This window comes from Portunus trituberculatus, chromosome 47 (assembly GCF_017591435.1).
Source record: "Portunus trituberculatus isolate SZX2019 chromosome 47, ASM1759143v1, whole genome shotgun sequence".
NCBI classification, from domain to species: domain Eukaryota; kingdom Metazoa; phylum Arthropoda; class Malacostraca; order Decapoda; family Portunidae; genus Portunus; species Portunus trituberculatus.
In genome coordinates this window covers 7,430,549-7,445,775 of record NC_059301.1, presented here as the reverse complement: position 1 = coordinate 7,445,775, position 15,227 = coordinate 7,430,549, and the positions used below count along the sequence as shown (strand labels likewise).

The window sequence follows — 15,227 nt, the reverse complement described above, 5'->3', positions numbered from 1 at the left end:
TCTTCGACCCCAGCCTGGATACCAATCACACTACAATAGGTAAGTTTTGGAATACTTGGCAGTATGTAAATTAGTGATGAATAGGCTGCATTGAATATAGCTACTTACAATAAAGTTCAAAGTTTAAGCATGTTCAAATTGTAGTTTTAGTTCATTTTGCAACATCTCTAGAATTCAAGGATTTTTATTAATTTTTTCCTTATTTTTTAGACAAGTTATGGAATAATTGGTAGTATGTAAATCTATGAGATGAATAGGCTGCATTATGAATAGCTAGTTTCAATGTAGTTCCAAGGTAAAGGTCAAATTATGGTATTAGTTTATGCCGTCAGGAAAGTGAAGAAGATAAGCCAAAGAGAGACCACGCAATGGCAGAGTATGAGTGAAATGAATGAGTTTTTCTGCTGACGATTTGCAACTGCAGTAAATGATAATGAACTGAATGTTGATAAAGATGACATTGGGATAATGCAATGAATTATAATATGACAACAGTGAGTGGGGAAGTGACGCAGATAACGAAACAGCAAGGCGGTCACACACAAGATTAGTAGCAGGCGGCTGGGCGGAGGTGGTGAGATGTGACTGAGGAGTCTGCAGTAAGAATTTGACAGAAATAAAACAAAGTTTTGAGTTGTGGGGAATATTCGTGGTAGTCTTTGTGATGTGGCTGTAATGGCTGTTGTTGTTGCTGTTCATCAAGCGTTCATCTGATAACCGGCTTCTCTACGCATAAAAGAGACAGACCAACAGCCAAAAAGTATTGAAGAAGAGCCGGTAAAATGCCACTCCATAAAAAAGAAAGCAGAAAAAAATTAAAGTCAGGACAGTTATTTACGAAGTTCCAAAGAAGTTTCGATGCTTCTCTCTATATGGAAGTAATACTGATTGACAAAACAATACGAAACGACTTAGAAAATTACGAAAAACCCTTCCCAGCTGATTGTCGCTCTTGTAATTGGAAAGACAGCGAGAGCCCGAAGGATGACAACACTGCGTAACTTCTTGAGCGTCTTGACATTCGTCCTGAGGGTAAAGTCATCTTACTCTTGTTTTTCTTCAGTAAGTTTTTTTTCTTGTGTCCATCGAATATCGCCGAATTGTGCTATATTTCTCTGCAAAGCATCAAAAGCACTAAAAGCTTCAAACTGTTCTCTTCCACCCCTCTCTCTCTCTCTCTCTCTCTCTCTCTCTCTCTCTCTCTCTCTCTCTCTCTCTCTCTCTCTCTCTCTCTCTCTCTCTCTCTCTCTCTCACGGTCCTTCCACATCTTCCTTAGTCTGCCTCAGCTTCATCCATCTACATTAAGAACTAAATTACATATAAAAGTTCAATAGCAAAGACAAATTTTCCAAAATCACGATCTTGGAAGTTCAGTAAGGCGTCTCAAAGGTCACGCTGCTGTAACACAAGTGCGTCACCAGTCTGGAGGTGCTTGGATAGTCATTTATCCAGTTTAAATTCCGATTTGTCCTCCCTCTACTGTCTCTGGTGCGTTTACAGTATTCGATAGTAGGTTATTCTTAATGCTGGTGAATAAATTTTGCTCTGAACACACGAACATAAGAAAATGAGGGAAGCTGCAAGAGGTTGTCAGGCCTGCACGTGGCAGTTCCTGTGTGAGTAAAGCTACTTAATTCCATCTATTATCCCCATCCATAAATTACTCTAATCTTTTTAAAGCTCTTTATTGACTCAGCACCAACATCATTAGTTGGTATTGCTAATGCGCTCTAAGTAACAAACAAAATATTACACACTACACAATGAACATCCTGCAAATTAGCCCCATTATTGTTAAAATCTTATCATCGTGCTTTGCCTACATTCAAACAGCCATTAAATTAAGTTTCTCGTAAAAAAAAAAATAATATGAAGTTATTTTCTGCTACATATTTACATCTTTATTGTGAGTAAGACACTGGTCAGAGAAAAGAAAGAGAGAAAGAAAGAAAAAAAAAAAGAGCCAACTGAAGTGCTGGTCCAACTCACTGGGAAGCTAAAGAAAATAAAATAAAAAAGTGTCTAAACGTGAATAAGAAAATTTATCCAACAGTGAAGCGGTTAACATTTCTCTTTCTTGTGCGTGGAATGTAACTCACACAACCCACAACAATTCACCGCAGCCTCCAAGGTTCTCGCAGGCCAGTGTTTTGCCTCCTTACCTCACACACAGCACGGAGGCTCATAACCCTATCAGTTCAGGTTGACTCTTACGTGTACACATTGTTCAAGATTTGCGTCATGTCACCAGAAGTCCCCCTACCACCGCCAGCCTCCCCTCTGCCTCCACCCTGGGAACAGCCTATAGGTGGTGCAGGTGGTGATGCGGGGATGGGCAGGGGTGGGGCAGGGGTGAACCTCCTGCTAGGCCCACTTCGGTGATGCGGGGATGGGCAGGGGTGGGACAGGGGTGAACCTCCTGCTAGGCCCACTTCCGTCACCCGAGGACCAGCGGCAGACCACCACCACCTGCTTAATTATACAAACTACTTTACCATGATTGCAGTCTTCAGTAATTTTCCTAGGTTTTCCCTCGAGGTGTTCTGTATACCTCGTCTTTCTTAATTATTTATATTATTTTTTCATTTTGCTAGATTATCCACAAGAATTTCGGCAAGCCTCGTATTTAGTGGTTTTTGAACTGGATATGATTTGGTCAGATTGTTCCACAAACCTATGCTGTCTGCCTCGTTTTTGTCTATGAGTATTAGTAAGAGCGTTCAGTCAGCCTTTATAGATGTTTATCTCCCGTTTTGACAGCATGAAACCGAATTTCTGGATAGAATTAACACTTTAATACAGAATGGGCGATAAGACATACTGAAAGTTGGGGGGATAAAAAGTAAGGTTTTGTTATAAGTTAACATTAACAAATGCATTCCGAGAGGGAGTTTGGGCGTGACGATTTTTCTCAAGCTTGTGTTATTCTTGCTCCGAACATTTCCATTCAATGCATCTCTGGTTCTGGTGATATCAGAATGCTTTGGCGTCAGCACACAAGGGTAAAACCAAGAAAAGAAACAAAGAAAGAAGAAATAGCATAAGGGAAGCTGTTAGGCCTACACGTAGCAGTCTCTTTATGAATCATACCTACCTATTTACACCTATAATTCTCACCCAAAAGTTTGTCTACCTAATTCTCTTTTGAAGTTCCCTAATGACTCAACACTTACATCCTCATCACTGAATCTATTCCATTCATCTACGACTCTATTTGATAACTAATTCTTTCTTATCTGTTTTTTAAATGTAACTTTATCATTATTTTTTTTCTTATCCTGATTATTGACCCTAATTATATTGCTAAGTCACCTTTTTTTATATTCTCTATGGCCCTTTCGTATCTTACGCTTCTGTAAGAATGTAGATTTAAAACGTTCAATAATCTTTAATGAGGAATACCCGTCACCCACTGCATCTTTTAGTCATTCTCCTTTGTACTGATTCAAACAGAGCAGAAATTCACAACATAATCTGGATGAGAACTGACCAACGCCAAATATAACTCTGATATCAATTTCCGGACTTGAACTTTAACACACTCGAGAGATGAATGGTAGCATCCAAGCATGTCACTCTCAGTCAGCAGTTCCCCATAATTTTGGCCCTTTTTAGCAGAGTGGACTTAGAGAAAAGAATGCTCCTTGTGTGTTTGTTTACTTGTTTTGAAGTGTGTGAGCTTTATCAGGCTGTGAGAACCAGCGAGTGGTTTCGACAGCACCACAAGGAAGGCACAGCGTGGGCGTGTCGGGGTCTGGAGGGTGTGGCCTATCTGCAGGTCAAGGGCAGGTGGCCAAGAGTGACAGTTACCGAATTAAATTTTATTTTTACCTCCCGTTCTGCTTTGTGCAGCAGGTGACTCAGTTCCCGACACACGGGCGAGGGTTAATAAACAGCCACTGGAGGATGGACGCTAGTTTTGGAGAGCACTAGGCCCGCCATGTCCATCTTCAGGCTGCTGGGTAAGATCCTGTCGTGTACTTTTTGTCTATGGATTTGCCAGTAAACACTGCGCGAGTCAAAGTAATTTCCGTGACATTAACTGCAATACTTGTTAAAGTCAGGCTGATTCGATTTGAGTCAGTGTTTAGAATGGTAGAGAAAGTTATGCCCGTGACTACTGACTCTTGGTGTGACAGCTGCGTTACAGGTGGTGGCGGTGGCGGTGGCTGCGGCGGCGGCAGCAAGCGCACCCCGGGCCTCCGCGGATGACGTTCATTTTCTTTTGTGGACCAGGTAATGAGATATCAGGGGCCGCTCCAGTCACTTACTGCAGGTCAAAATACGTGTATAAATGACGTATAAAAATTAGCAAATATATCAATGTTGTTTAATATCAAGCTGCATGTCATCCTCGACAGGAGTAATCCAGGCAATGACCAGTATTACACTCTAGTGTTCGGGGACACCGCCAATCTGGCAGCCTCCCCACTCAGGGCCGCAGACCCAACGGTGGTGGTGGTTCACGGTTTCACCTCAAACGGCTTCACCAGCTGGCCGGTTCGAGCTAAGACAGGTGCGTGGTGATTCCGTCCATTTTTCATTTGTCAAAAGAAGGAAAAATTAATTTTCAATAAGAGGGAATGCACTTCTTGTCTTCAGCAGAGCGGTGTAAGGTTATCAATTGCGCTGACTCATTCCCCGAATAATTTACTGTTGTATTTGGATGCCAAGCAGTGATCTGGCTCTCGGTCCCACAGAGCTGCTGAGTCGCGGGTCGTACAACGTGATCTCTGTGGACTGGGAGCACCTGGCAGAGTCCCCTTGGTATCCCCAGGCAGTCCTGCACACACAGCTGGTCAGTGACGCGCTCTGCCGCACGTCTGTAAACATGCTGGTGTCACGTTGGGATAAATTCATTAATGTATTGTTGTTGCCGGTGGGGTGGCTAGGTGGGAGAGCGCACGGCTCGCCTGCTGGAGTGGCTGCAGGAGGCTGCGGGGCTGGACGTGACGAAGGTGCAGGCCACGGGGCACTCCCTCGGGTCTCACGTGTGTGGCGCCATTGGTCAACATCTTGAAAAGTTTCGCCTTCCCTTCATCACAGGTCAGTCTGCACCTCACTCTGATGTCACCCACACTACCATTCAAAGAGAAACAAGTTAGAAACTGCTCCACTGCATTGACTGAATTTTCGTAGACATTGTAGAAATTAACAAGGCTAAGTTTCACTGAATTCATCTTATATTGTTATACATCGTTCATGAGAATTGTTCCTTTTCTGCGTGGGTTTAAGCCTTAAACCCACGCAGAAAAGGAACAATCCATCCCTTAAACTTTAAGGGATGGATCCCGCCGGTCCATTCTTCTACAACGTCACCGAGGAACACCGCCTCGACCCTTCCGATGCTGAGTTTGTTCAAGTGATCCACACCGACGCCTGTTCCATCCTCACTGTAGGTATAGTGCTCGGGGAAGGCCGGAGCGAGGGGAAGGGTGGACACTTGACGGTAACGTAATATATAATGATGATCGGAACGTTGAATTTTGCAATACTGTGTAACTTTTGCTTTCCCGCTTTCTTCAAAATCTTTTATTAAAAAATAGCAAATATTTACAATTACACTGAATTTCACGCATGTAACCATTGCACTACACGGGTACAAAACGACTTTCTGATAATGAAAACAAGTACAGCATTACAGCGTTTTCAGAGTTTTCTTACAGACTTACTTATTCATTTAGATTTGCCTGGGAATGAGGATGCAAATGGGCCACGTGGATTTCTATCCCAACGGTGGGAAATACCAGCCAGCCTGCTCCTTTGGCTTCACGGGTGCAGGTAAACTATTTTTCAAGTCACGCACGAAACTATCTTTGGTGTTTATAACACACTTATGTTACTTCTCTGAAAAGCACACTTAACAGTGGCTAACACATGGTTGCTGCCTGCAGGGGAGGCGCGGGGCTGCAATCACGACGTGGCGCAGAAATACTGGCTGGAAAGCATTAACGGAGAGACTCCCTTCCTGGCACATCCGTGCCAAGACTGGGATGCCTTCCAGGCCGGCCTGTGCGACACGTGCGGGAAGGGCTGCCTCCAGATGGGCTTCCACGTGAACAAAAAGTATGCTAACTTTAAAGAGCCTCTCAAAGAGACAGAAAGGTTGTTATTGAATACATGAAACATATTTGGAAGTCGGTATACAACGAGGTTGAAAGTGTTGAGTTATCATTAACCTCTGATCTTGTTTCAGCCTAACGGGGACTTACTACCTGAGGACAAACAGCGCCTCGCCCTTCGCTATGGGTTAGCCGTCTGCACCCATGCACCCAACCATTTACCCCACCCGCCACACACACACGTACTACGTACAGGCATAACCTTGTAGCATGGGAACCTTATGATGTTGAGATGAGCGCTACTTCCAACAGACATCAGAATGAGACTGGAATGTTCACGCAATCTCCTTCGACCACCGTCAACAACAATTTTCAAGTAGCACTCCGCCAGACCTCCTCTCTTAGCACTCATTACAATATGACAAATTGTGACAATAAGCTTGATTACATTAACGTTAAAAAAGAGAGAAGGAGAGAGAAAAGATCTGTGCTGTCACTTAATGAACGGTGTGGAGGAGTGGTGCTGATATAACCAAGGATACAGTCTTCGTGTGTTATTGTACGTTCAGTTATAAACGTTCTGGTTTTGATTACGTGTATTGTAGGACGACGAACCAAGACTATTATTTCGTAATTCAAGAACAAGTAAGTCATGCTTTCATTAGGATTCAACACAAAAGCCTTCCGCTGACAAGTTCAAACGTCTACTGCCTTAGGTTAGTGCATGCAATACAAGATAGGAATAAGTACTTGTATATTTATTACTTTGCCTACAATCGACCCATGTACGAGTGAATGATTTAAGTATGTCTTGTACGTACTTGGGCAAGAGACTGAGCAGACATGGCAGGTAAAGTTTCCACGATATGTTAGTTTCCTTTGTATTCATTTTTAACATTTCAATACTGAGACTCATGTTTATCTTGTGATTTGTGTACGATTAGACCATTTCATTTACATTAGGAAGGGTCTATGGAGGTCAGTAGATTGATGGCCAGATTCTTCACTATTCTAATCCCCGACATAAGTTTCTGAAGCTGTATAAAATCACCAAATAGTAAGCAGAATGAATATGCAAACGCGTCATAGTATTGAAGGGATTAAGCTTGTGTTCTTAGGTAGAGGATTGTGTTTTCGTCTGGCAGAATAACCACACGGAAGGACGACAAGAGAACACGTCCTTACACCAACAGATTATTATTATCATTTTATTTTCCGTACGATTTACAATGATGAACACAAAGTACAGGGACAACAAAACCCTTCCTCTAATAAACATAGACCACCACTGCCGCACGAGGGAAACCATCCGTCTTGAGTGCTTTGTAGATTTTGTGCTGTTCTAAAATGGTCACCGCTGCACTGTTAAGTAGGCATACGGCGAGCGAATCTGTGCCGTACGAGAAGCTGTATGTCGCAACTCTATGGGTTTGCTCGAAGAAGAAGAAGAAGAAGAAGAAGAAGAAGAAGAAGAAGAAGAAGAAGAAGAAGAAGAAGAAGAAGAAGAAGAAGAAGAAGAAGAAGAAGAAGAAGAAGAAGAAGAAGAAGAAGAAGAAGAAGAAGAAGAAGAAGAAGAAGAAGAAGAAGAAGAAGAAGAAGAAGAAGAAGAAGAAGAAGAAGAAGAAGAAGAAGAAGAAGAAGAAGAAGAAGAAGAAGAAGAAGAAGAAGAAGAAGAAGAAGAAGAAACAGAAGCAGAAGAAGAAACAGAAGAAGAAACAGAACTAGAATAATAATAATAATAATAATAATAATAATAATAATAATAATAATAATAAGAAGAAGAAGAAGAAGAAGAAGAAACAGAAGCAGAAGAAGAAACAGAAGAAGAAACAGAAGTAGAAGAAGAAGAAGAAGAAGAAGAAGAAGAAGAAGAAGAAGAAGAAGAAGAAGAAGAAGAAGAAGAAGAAGAAGAAGAAGAAGAAAAAGAAGAAGAAGAAGAAGAAGAAGAAAAAAAAGATGAAGAAGAAGAAGAAGAAGAAAAAGAAGAAGAAGAAGAAGGTTGAATGAAGCCATATGATGAGCTATAGGTATCTTGTGCAAGCAAGGTGAAATTAACTGTACTCCAGGCAAACTAGGTGCCGGAAACACGCACCTTAATGTAGATAAGTGAAATATTGTACTGTGTTAAGTATTCATTGTTGTGTGCATCAATATTTGTTGTAAGATTTTAATTAGGTTAGGGAACAACCTCTCGTGTTTCGCAACAAAAATATTTCTTTCTGAAGAGTTAATGGAAGAATAAAAATATAGATGCCTCTGTATCGTTTCTGCGCGTTTGTTTAATTTCCTTACTCTACAGTAGTATATTACTAGTAAAATAATTAGAATAAGAATAATCAAAAGAGGAAGCCATAACTTGCTAAAAAGACCAGTCTTCTCCACATGCATGAACCTTATGTCCCGGGGAGAGAGGCCTGGAAAGTCACATCTTCGCCGCGACAACGGAAAAGTATCGCTCCAGCAGCTCCACCAGACTTTCTGTGTCTCAAGAGATATGAAGCAAGACTGTGAATGACAGCGCCTTCATATAAGCTTAATACATATAGTGAAGGTGAGGCACCCAGGTCTAGTGGTTGTCAAATAGAAGTCCCAGGAAATAAGTCTCCTCCATACCAGAGCTCCTTCCATTATGTATGATATAGATCTAGGTCAGGGTGAACATCACGATGACGGGAAAAGTGTATTGCCACAGTCGTGGAAGCTAAGTAATGAAATAACCAAACTGCGGCACAGTGAGAAATCCAGTGAACTGCTGTTAGCTGTAGCTTCCTCTCAATCAAAGGCATGCGTACCACGGAAAAGGAGGCTGACCAGACATCAACATAAAAGCTACCATGCATTAACTCCATCTGGAAGCACAATGACAATGTTTATGGCCATAGCAAAAAGTGTGACATTAAGTATATTTCTTTGCAGCAGACCATTCTCACGGTATTCAGACAGAACGCCACTACATCGTTCACGGAAAAAAAAAAGAGAAAAAAGTTGTATAAGAATAGTGAGTCGGCCAATGACAGCAAACTCGAGCAGACAAAGTGTCGTGTCGTGTGCTTTCCTCTAAAATACTGTAACACGGCGTTGTTTACTCACGATGCCTTACAAATAGAAGATTGTCGAGACGAAACAGCATCACAGATAAACATTTTCCTGACACCATATCGAACACTGCAGGTATCTAATTAACACATAGGCCTGACATTTACCATCTTTCCAGCAACTAACAAATACAAGAGGTAAAGACAATGAAGTGATAATTGGTTACCAGATGATGACCTTGTCCAGGCTTAAGGAAGGCGATGACTGCAGCAACACCTGAAGCAAAGGAAAAATCACCACAATTCCAAATAAAGGTCAGGAAGTCTAATAAAAAAAAAAAAAAGTCAGACAAGTGACACAAACACGCAATGGGAAGTCACGAAATAGAGCCATCTTTAGTTCCGAGATAAAAAAAAAGAGAACATATCAAGATTCATGACCAGCAAAGTTTACTCGCTTGATTCCAAATGGCGGAGAGAGAGAGAGAGAGAGAGAGAGAGAGAGAGAGAGAGAGAGAGAGAGAGAGAGAGAGAATACTTATTTTCATTTTGCTATTTTCGGATTTTCCTTGAGTGGCGCCAGTTATGCAATTATCATTATGTACTTGGCAACAGTGATGAAATAATTGCGAAAATTTTATGTGTGTGTGTGTGTGTGTGTGTGTGTGTGTGTGTGTGTGTCCAAAGCCTCAGGGTGACCTTGTCTCAAGCTCCGAAACAGTTATCGAAGAATTTTTTTTCTAATTTTTCCTCCTTTATCTTCCTTATTCATAATGATATTGAAAATGAAGACGACGATGATGATGATGATGGTGAGGATGATTATAATAATAATGACAATAATGATACAACAATAATAACAACAACAACAACAATACTACTACTACTACTACTACTAATAATAATAATAATAATAATAATAATAATAATAATAATAATAATAATAATAATAATAATAATAATAATAATAATAAACAGTAATAATGAAGATAACAATAACGATATATATATATATATATATATATATATATATATATATATATATATATATATATATATATATATATATATATATATATATATATATATATATATATATATATATATATATATATATATATATATATATATATATCAATAAGTTTTGTTACAATGTACACACCATTATAGAGATCCAGGAACTGCTAAAGGAGAAAGTAAGGCACAGTGAAAATGCACAAATAAACAAAACAAAACAACCGCAAATGAACCACATATATAAAAAAAAAAAAATAAAAAAATAATAGATTATTTTGACAGTAAAAACACTGAAGGGTTGTGACAGTGACGGTGACTGACGGTGACAGTGACAGTGACGGTGACTGACGGTGACAGTAACAGTGACGGTGACTGACGGTGACAGTGACAGTGACGGTGACTGACGGTGACAGTGACAGTGACGGTGACTGACGGTGACAGTGACAGTGACGGTGACTGACGGTGACAGTGACAGTGACTGACGGTGACGGTGACTGTAACGGTGCTAGTGACGGTGACACTGACTGACGGTGACGGTAACGGTGACAGTGACACTGACACTGACGGTGACGATAACGGTGACTGTGACGGCGACAGTGACGGTGACGGTGATAGTAACAGTGACTGTGACAGTGACGGTGACTGTGACGGTGAACCCGACGGTGATAGTGACGGTGACTGTGACAGTGACGATGATAGTGACGGTGATAGTGACGGTGACAGTGACGGCGACGGTGACTGTGACAGTGACGGTGATAGTGATGGCGACGGTGACTGTGACAGTGACGGTGATAGTGACGATGACAGTGAAGGTGACAGTGACGGTGACAGTGACGGCGACGGTGACTGTGAGTGACGGTGATAGTGACGGTGACAGTGACAGTGACGGTGATAGTGACGGTGACGGTGACAGTGACGGTGACTATGACAGTGACAGTGATAGTGACGGTGACGGTGACAGTGACAGTGACGGTGACAATGACGGCGACGGTGATAGTGACGGTGACAGTGACGGTGATAGTGACGGTGATAGTGACGGTGACAGTGACGGCGACGGTGACTGTGACAGTGATGGTGACAGTGACAGTGACTGTGATAGTGACGGTGACGGTGAATGACAGTGATAATGACAGTTACGGTGACAGTGACGGCGACGGTGATAGTGACGGTGACAGTGACGGTGATAGTGACAGTGACTGTGACAGTGACGGTGACAGTGACGGTGATAGTGACGGTGACTGTGACAGTGACGGTGATAGTGACGGTGACAGTGACGGTGACTGTGACAGTGACGGTGATAGTGACGGTGACAGTGACGGTGATAGTGACGGTGACAGTGACGGTGACTGTGACAGTGACGGTGATAGTGACGGTGACAGTGACGGTGATAGTGACGGTGACAGTGACGGTGACTGTGAGTGACGGTGATAGTGACGGTGACAGTGACGGTGATAGTGACGGTGACAAAGACGGTTACAGTGACTGTGACGGTGATAGTGACGGTGACAGTGACGGTGACTGTGAAAGTGACAATGAAAGTGATGATAACGGTGACGGTGGTGGTGACAATGTTGGTGACGGTTCGGTGACAGTGACGGTGACGGTAGCGGTGACGGTGACGGTGACTGTGAGTGACAATGACAGGGATGATAACGGTGACAGTGACAGTGACAGTGACGGTGACAGTGAGTGACGGTGACGGTGACAGTGACGGTGATAGTGACGATGACAGTGACGGTTACTGTGACAGTGACGGTGATAGCGACGGTGACAGTGACGGTGATAGTGACATTGACGGTGACTGTGACAGTGACGATGATAGTGACGGTGACAGTGACGGTGATAGTGACGGTGACTGTGACAGTGACGGTGATAGTGACGGTGACAGTGACGGTGACAGTGGCGGTGACTGTGACAGTGACAGTGATAGTGACGGTGACAGTGACGGTGATAATGACGGTGACAGTGACGGTGACTGTGAGTGACGGTGATAGTGACGGTGACAAAGACGGTGACAGTGACGGTGACTGTGAGTGACGGTGATGGTGACAGTGACGGTGACGGTGACAATGACGGTGATAGTGACGGTGACAGTGACGGTGACAGTGATAGTGACGGTGACGGTAACAGTGACGGTGATAGTGACGGTGATAGTGACGATGACAGTGACGGTGACTGTGACAGTGACGGTGATAGTGACGGTGACAGTGACGGTGATAGTGACGGTGACAGTGACGGTGATAGTGACGGTGACAGTGACGGTGACGGTGACAGTGATAGTGACGGTGACAGTGACGGTGACTGTGAAAGTGACAATGAAAGTGATGATAACGGTGACGATGGTGGTGACAATGTTGGTGACGGTTCGGTGACAGTGACGGTGACGGTAGCGGTGACGGTGACGGTGACTGTGAGTGACAATGACAGGGATGATAACGGTGACAGTGATAGTGACAGTGACGGTGACAGTGACAGTGAGTGACGGTGACGGTGACATTGACATTGACAGTGACAGTGACAGTGACGGTGACAGTGAGTGACGGTGACGGTGACATTGACAGTGACAGTGACGGTGACGGTGACAGTGACGGTGACAGTGACAGTGACGGTGACAGTGAGTGATGGTGATGGTGACATTGACATTGACAGTGACGGTGACGGTGACGGTGACAGTGACGGTGACGGTGATAGACGCGTGGCTGAGTCCGGCAGGTGTTGGCTAATGAGGGAACAGGTGAGGTGGGAACTGTCATCAGGTGGGCGTGTGCCGAGGACAAAAAGTAGAAAAAAATAAGACAATTTTAGAGTGGCCAGTTTACCTTGAGACTTGATAGGCGTGGGAATGTGTTTACTAAAGGCACAATGCAGGTGAGATTAGCCGAAGTGTGTGTGTGTGTGTGTGTGTGTGTGTGTGTGTGTGTGTGTGTGTGTGTGTGTGTGTGTGTGTGTGTGTGTGTGTGTGTGTGTGTGTGTGTGTGTGTGTGTGTGTGTGTGTGTGCTGTGTGTGTGGAAGGAAGGCTCGGAGTTACGAGGAGCAGCGATAACAACAAGGAAACAAACAAGTGATAGGTCAATACCCTTGAAAGCTTCCATTACCCCTTAGAGAGAGAGAGAGAGAGAGAGAGAGAGAGAGAGAGAGAGAGAGAGAGAGAGAGAGAGAGAGAGAGAGAGAGAGAGAGAGAGAGAGAGAGAGAGAGAGAGAGAGAGAGAATATTGATAGTATGTATCTCTAAATGCTACAACAAAATATATGATTCTGATCTCTCTCTCTCTCTCTCTCTCTCTCTCTCTCTCTCGGGGATGCTGCACAGTCTCTCAGGCTGTTACTGGCCCTGACACACCGCAGCAGAAGGACGTAACGTGGCGCTGATAACACATCTCATCTGCTTGCAAACATGATAGAGCTCTTTAGCGTTTGTCTCCCTTGGTTGATGCTGCTGCAACAACAATCACACCAACATCAATAACAGCAGCAGCAACACAAGCATGACCATTAACAACAGCAGCAAAATGTCATTACTGCTATTTCTAAAACAATCACTGCTAAAACAACAACTATTGCTACTATTTTTACTACTACTTCTACTTCTATTACTACTACTACTACTACTATTTACTACTACTACTACTACTACTACTACTACTACTACTACTACTATCAATACCTCGTACTTATCATATTCTTTTTGGGTGCATGTCAGTTGGTCCCTAAGCGATTGGTACTCAGGTCATCTGATCCACAAGTCAATTGATATTAGACAGTTGATTATGAAGCCAATTGAGATCCTAAGTCAGTTGGTCCCCAAACTTACTAAAGCATCTTTGTTCCTCCGGACCTGGCTCCCGCTGGTCACGTGACCAATGTCTCGGGGTGGCCACGTGACTCCAGCCCTGCAATGGTCAGGTGACCATGGATCAGCGAAGGTTGTGATCCTACCTTGCACAGCCCCGTAGAGGCAGTGGCAGATCAACAGACAGACAACATGGAGGATAAGGAAAGGAAGCAGAGGAAGAGCAAGATAGAGTAAAAACTAAAGAAAGGAGAAAAATTAAAAGAAGGAAGAAGGAAGAAGAAGAAGAAGAAGAAGAAGAAGAAGAAGAAGAAGAAGAAAAGGAAGGAAGGAAGGAAGGAAGGAAGGAAGGAAGGAAGGAAGGAAGAGAGAGAGAGAGAGAGAGAGAGAGAGAGAGAGAGAGAGAGAGAGAGAGAGAGAGAGAGAGAGAGAGAGAGAGAAAATTAATAAAATAATAATAATAATAATAATAATAATAATAATAATAATAATAATAAAAAAAAAAACTGGGATTTTTCATGCTGATAGAACATGAATTCACAGCATCTGACACCTCTCTCTCTCTCTCTCTCTCTCACACACACACACACACACACACACACACACACACACACACACACACACACACTTCTTTGGGTATGCATACTGACTCACAGAGCGAGAATGAACAAAGATGCTCAGTAAGTTTTGGGACCAACTGACTTGGGTCTCAATTGGCTTGATGATTTGTCTAGAGTCACAATTGACTTGTGGACCAAATGACCTGGGCACCAATCGCTTAGGGACCTAATGACTAAGTTTTTTTTTTTTGATATTTTTTTTCTAACACATCGCCGCCATGCTTCCCATTCCTTGCTTGTTGTAACCTTGACAGCGAGACACGTCGGGTGCAGCGCCATCCATTAAATTAACTTGTGCCTTTTGGTCGCGCTAATTCACTGAGCATGTCTTCGAAAAACAACTTTTGTTTAACAACCCAAACACACTTTTTTTTTTTTTACGCAAGAGGGAACGTTGCTAAGGGCAACAAAATGTCAGAAAAAAAGGCCCACTGGAGGTGCAGGTTCCCTAAAAGGTCAAGAGAGTCGTCCAAAAGTAAGGGACAAAATTAATGTCTCCGCACCTCTCTCTTAAAAGAAGTCAAGTCGTAGGAAGATGGAGATACATAAACATGCAGGGAGTTCCACAGTTTACCAGTGAAAGGTATGAATGATTGAAAATACTGGTTAACTCTTGTATTAGAAGATTGGACAGAATAGGGGTAAGAGGAAGAAGAAAGCCTTGTGCGGCGAGGCCGCAGGAGTTAGCAAGATCATTAGAG

The 15,227-nt window shown here is 43.0% G+C and overlaps 2 protein-coding genes across 2 annotated transcripts; both read left to right on the top strand.

The window, feature by feature from the left end:
- The first annotated feature begins 4,324 nt into the window (after positions 1 to 4,324).
- On the top strand, positions 4,325 to 5,106 carry LOC123498131 (pancreatic triacylglycerol lipase-like). Its single transcript, XM_045245305.1, has 3 exons — positions 4,325 to 4,517; positions 4,702 to 4,799; positions 4,894 to 5,106. Exons 1-3 carry the CDS (start codon positions 4,325 to 4,327, stop codon positions 5,104 to 5,106), a joined length of 504 nt encoding a protein of 167 aa, XP_045101240.1.
- A 179-nt stretch (positions 5,107 to 5,285) lies between these two features.
- On the top strand, positions 5,286 to 7,560 carry LOC123498130 (pancreatic lipase-related protein 3-like). The gene is made up of 4 exons (XM_045245304.1): positions 5,286 to 5,450; positions 5,686 to 5,782; positions 5,896 to 6,067; positions 6,198 to 7,560. Exons 1-4 carry the CDS (start codon positions 5,286 to 5,288, stop codon positions 6,253 to 6,255), a joined length of 492 nt encoding a protein of 163 aa, XP_045101239.1. The 3' UTR covers positions 6,256 to 7,560.
- The last annotated feature ends 7,667 nt before the right edge of the window (positions 7,561 to 15,227 follow it).

Coding starts and splice junctions, on each gene's coding strand:
- LOC123498131 (XM_045245305.1), top strand. CDS start 4,325: ATGTTGTTTAATATCAAGCTGCATGTCATCCTCGACAGGAGTAATCCA. Junction 4,518..4,701: donor GCCGGTTCGAGCTAAGACAG/GTGCGTGGTGAT, acceptor TCGGTCCCACAG/AGCTGCTGAGTCGCGGGTCG. Junction 4,800..4,893: donor CAGTCCTGCACACACAGCTG/GTCAGTGACGCG, acceptor TGGGGTGGCTAG/GTGGGAGAGCGCACGGCTCG.
- LOC123498130 (XM_045245304.1), top strand. CDS start 5,286: ATGGATCCCGCCGGTCCATTCTTCTACAACGTCACCGAGGAACACCGC. Junction 5,451..5,685: donor GGAAGGGTGGACACTTGACG/GTAACGTAATAT, acceptor TTATTCATTTAG/ATTTGCCTGGGAATGAGGAT. Junction 5,783..5,895: donor CTTTGGCTTCACGGGTGCAG/GTAAACTATTTT, acceptor TGCTGCCTGCAG/GGGAGGCGCGGGGCTGCAAT.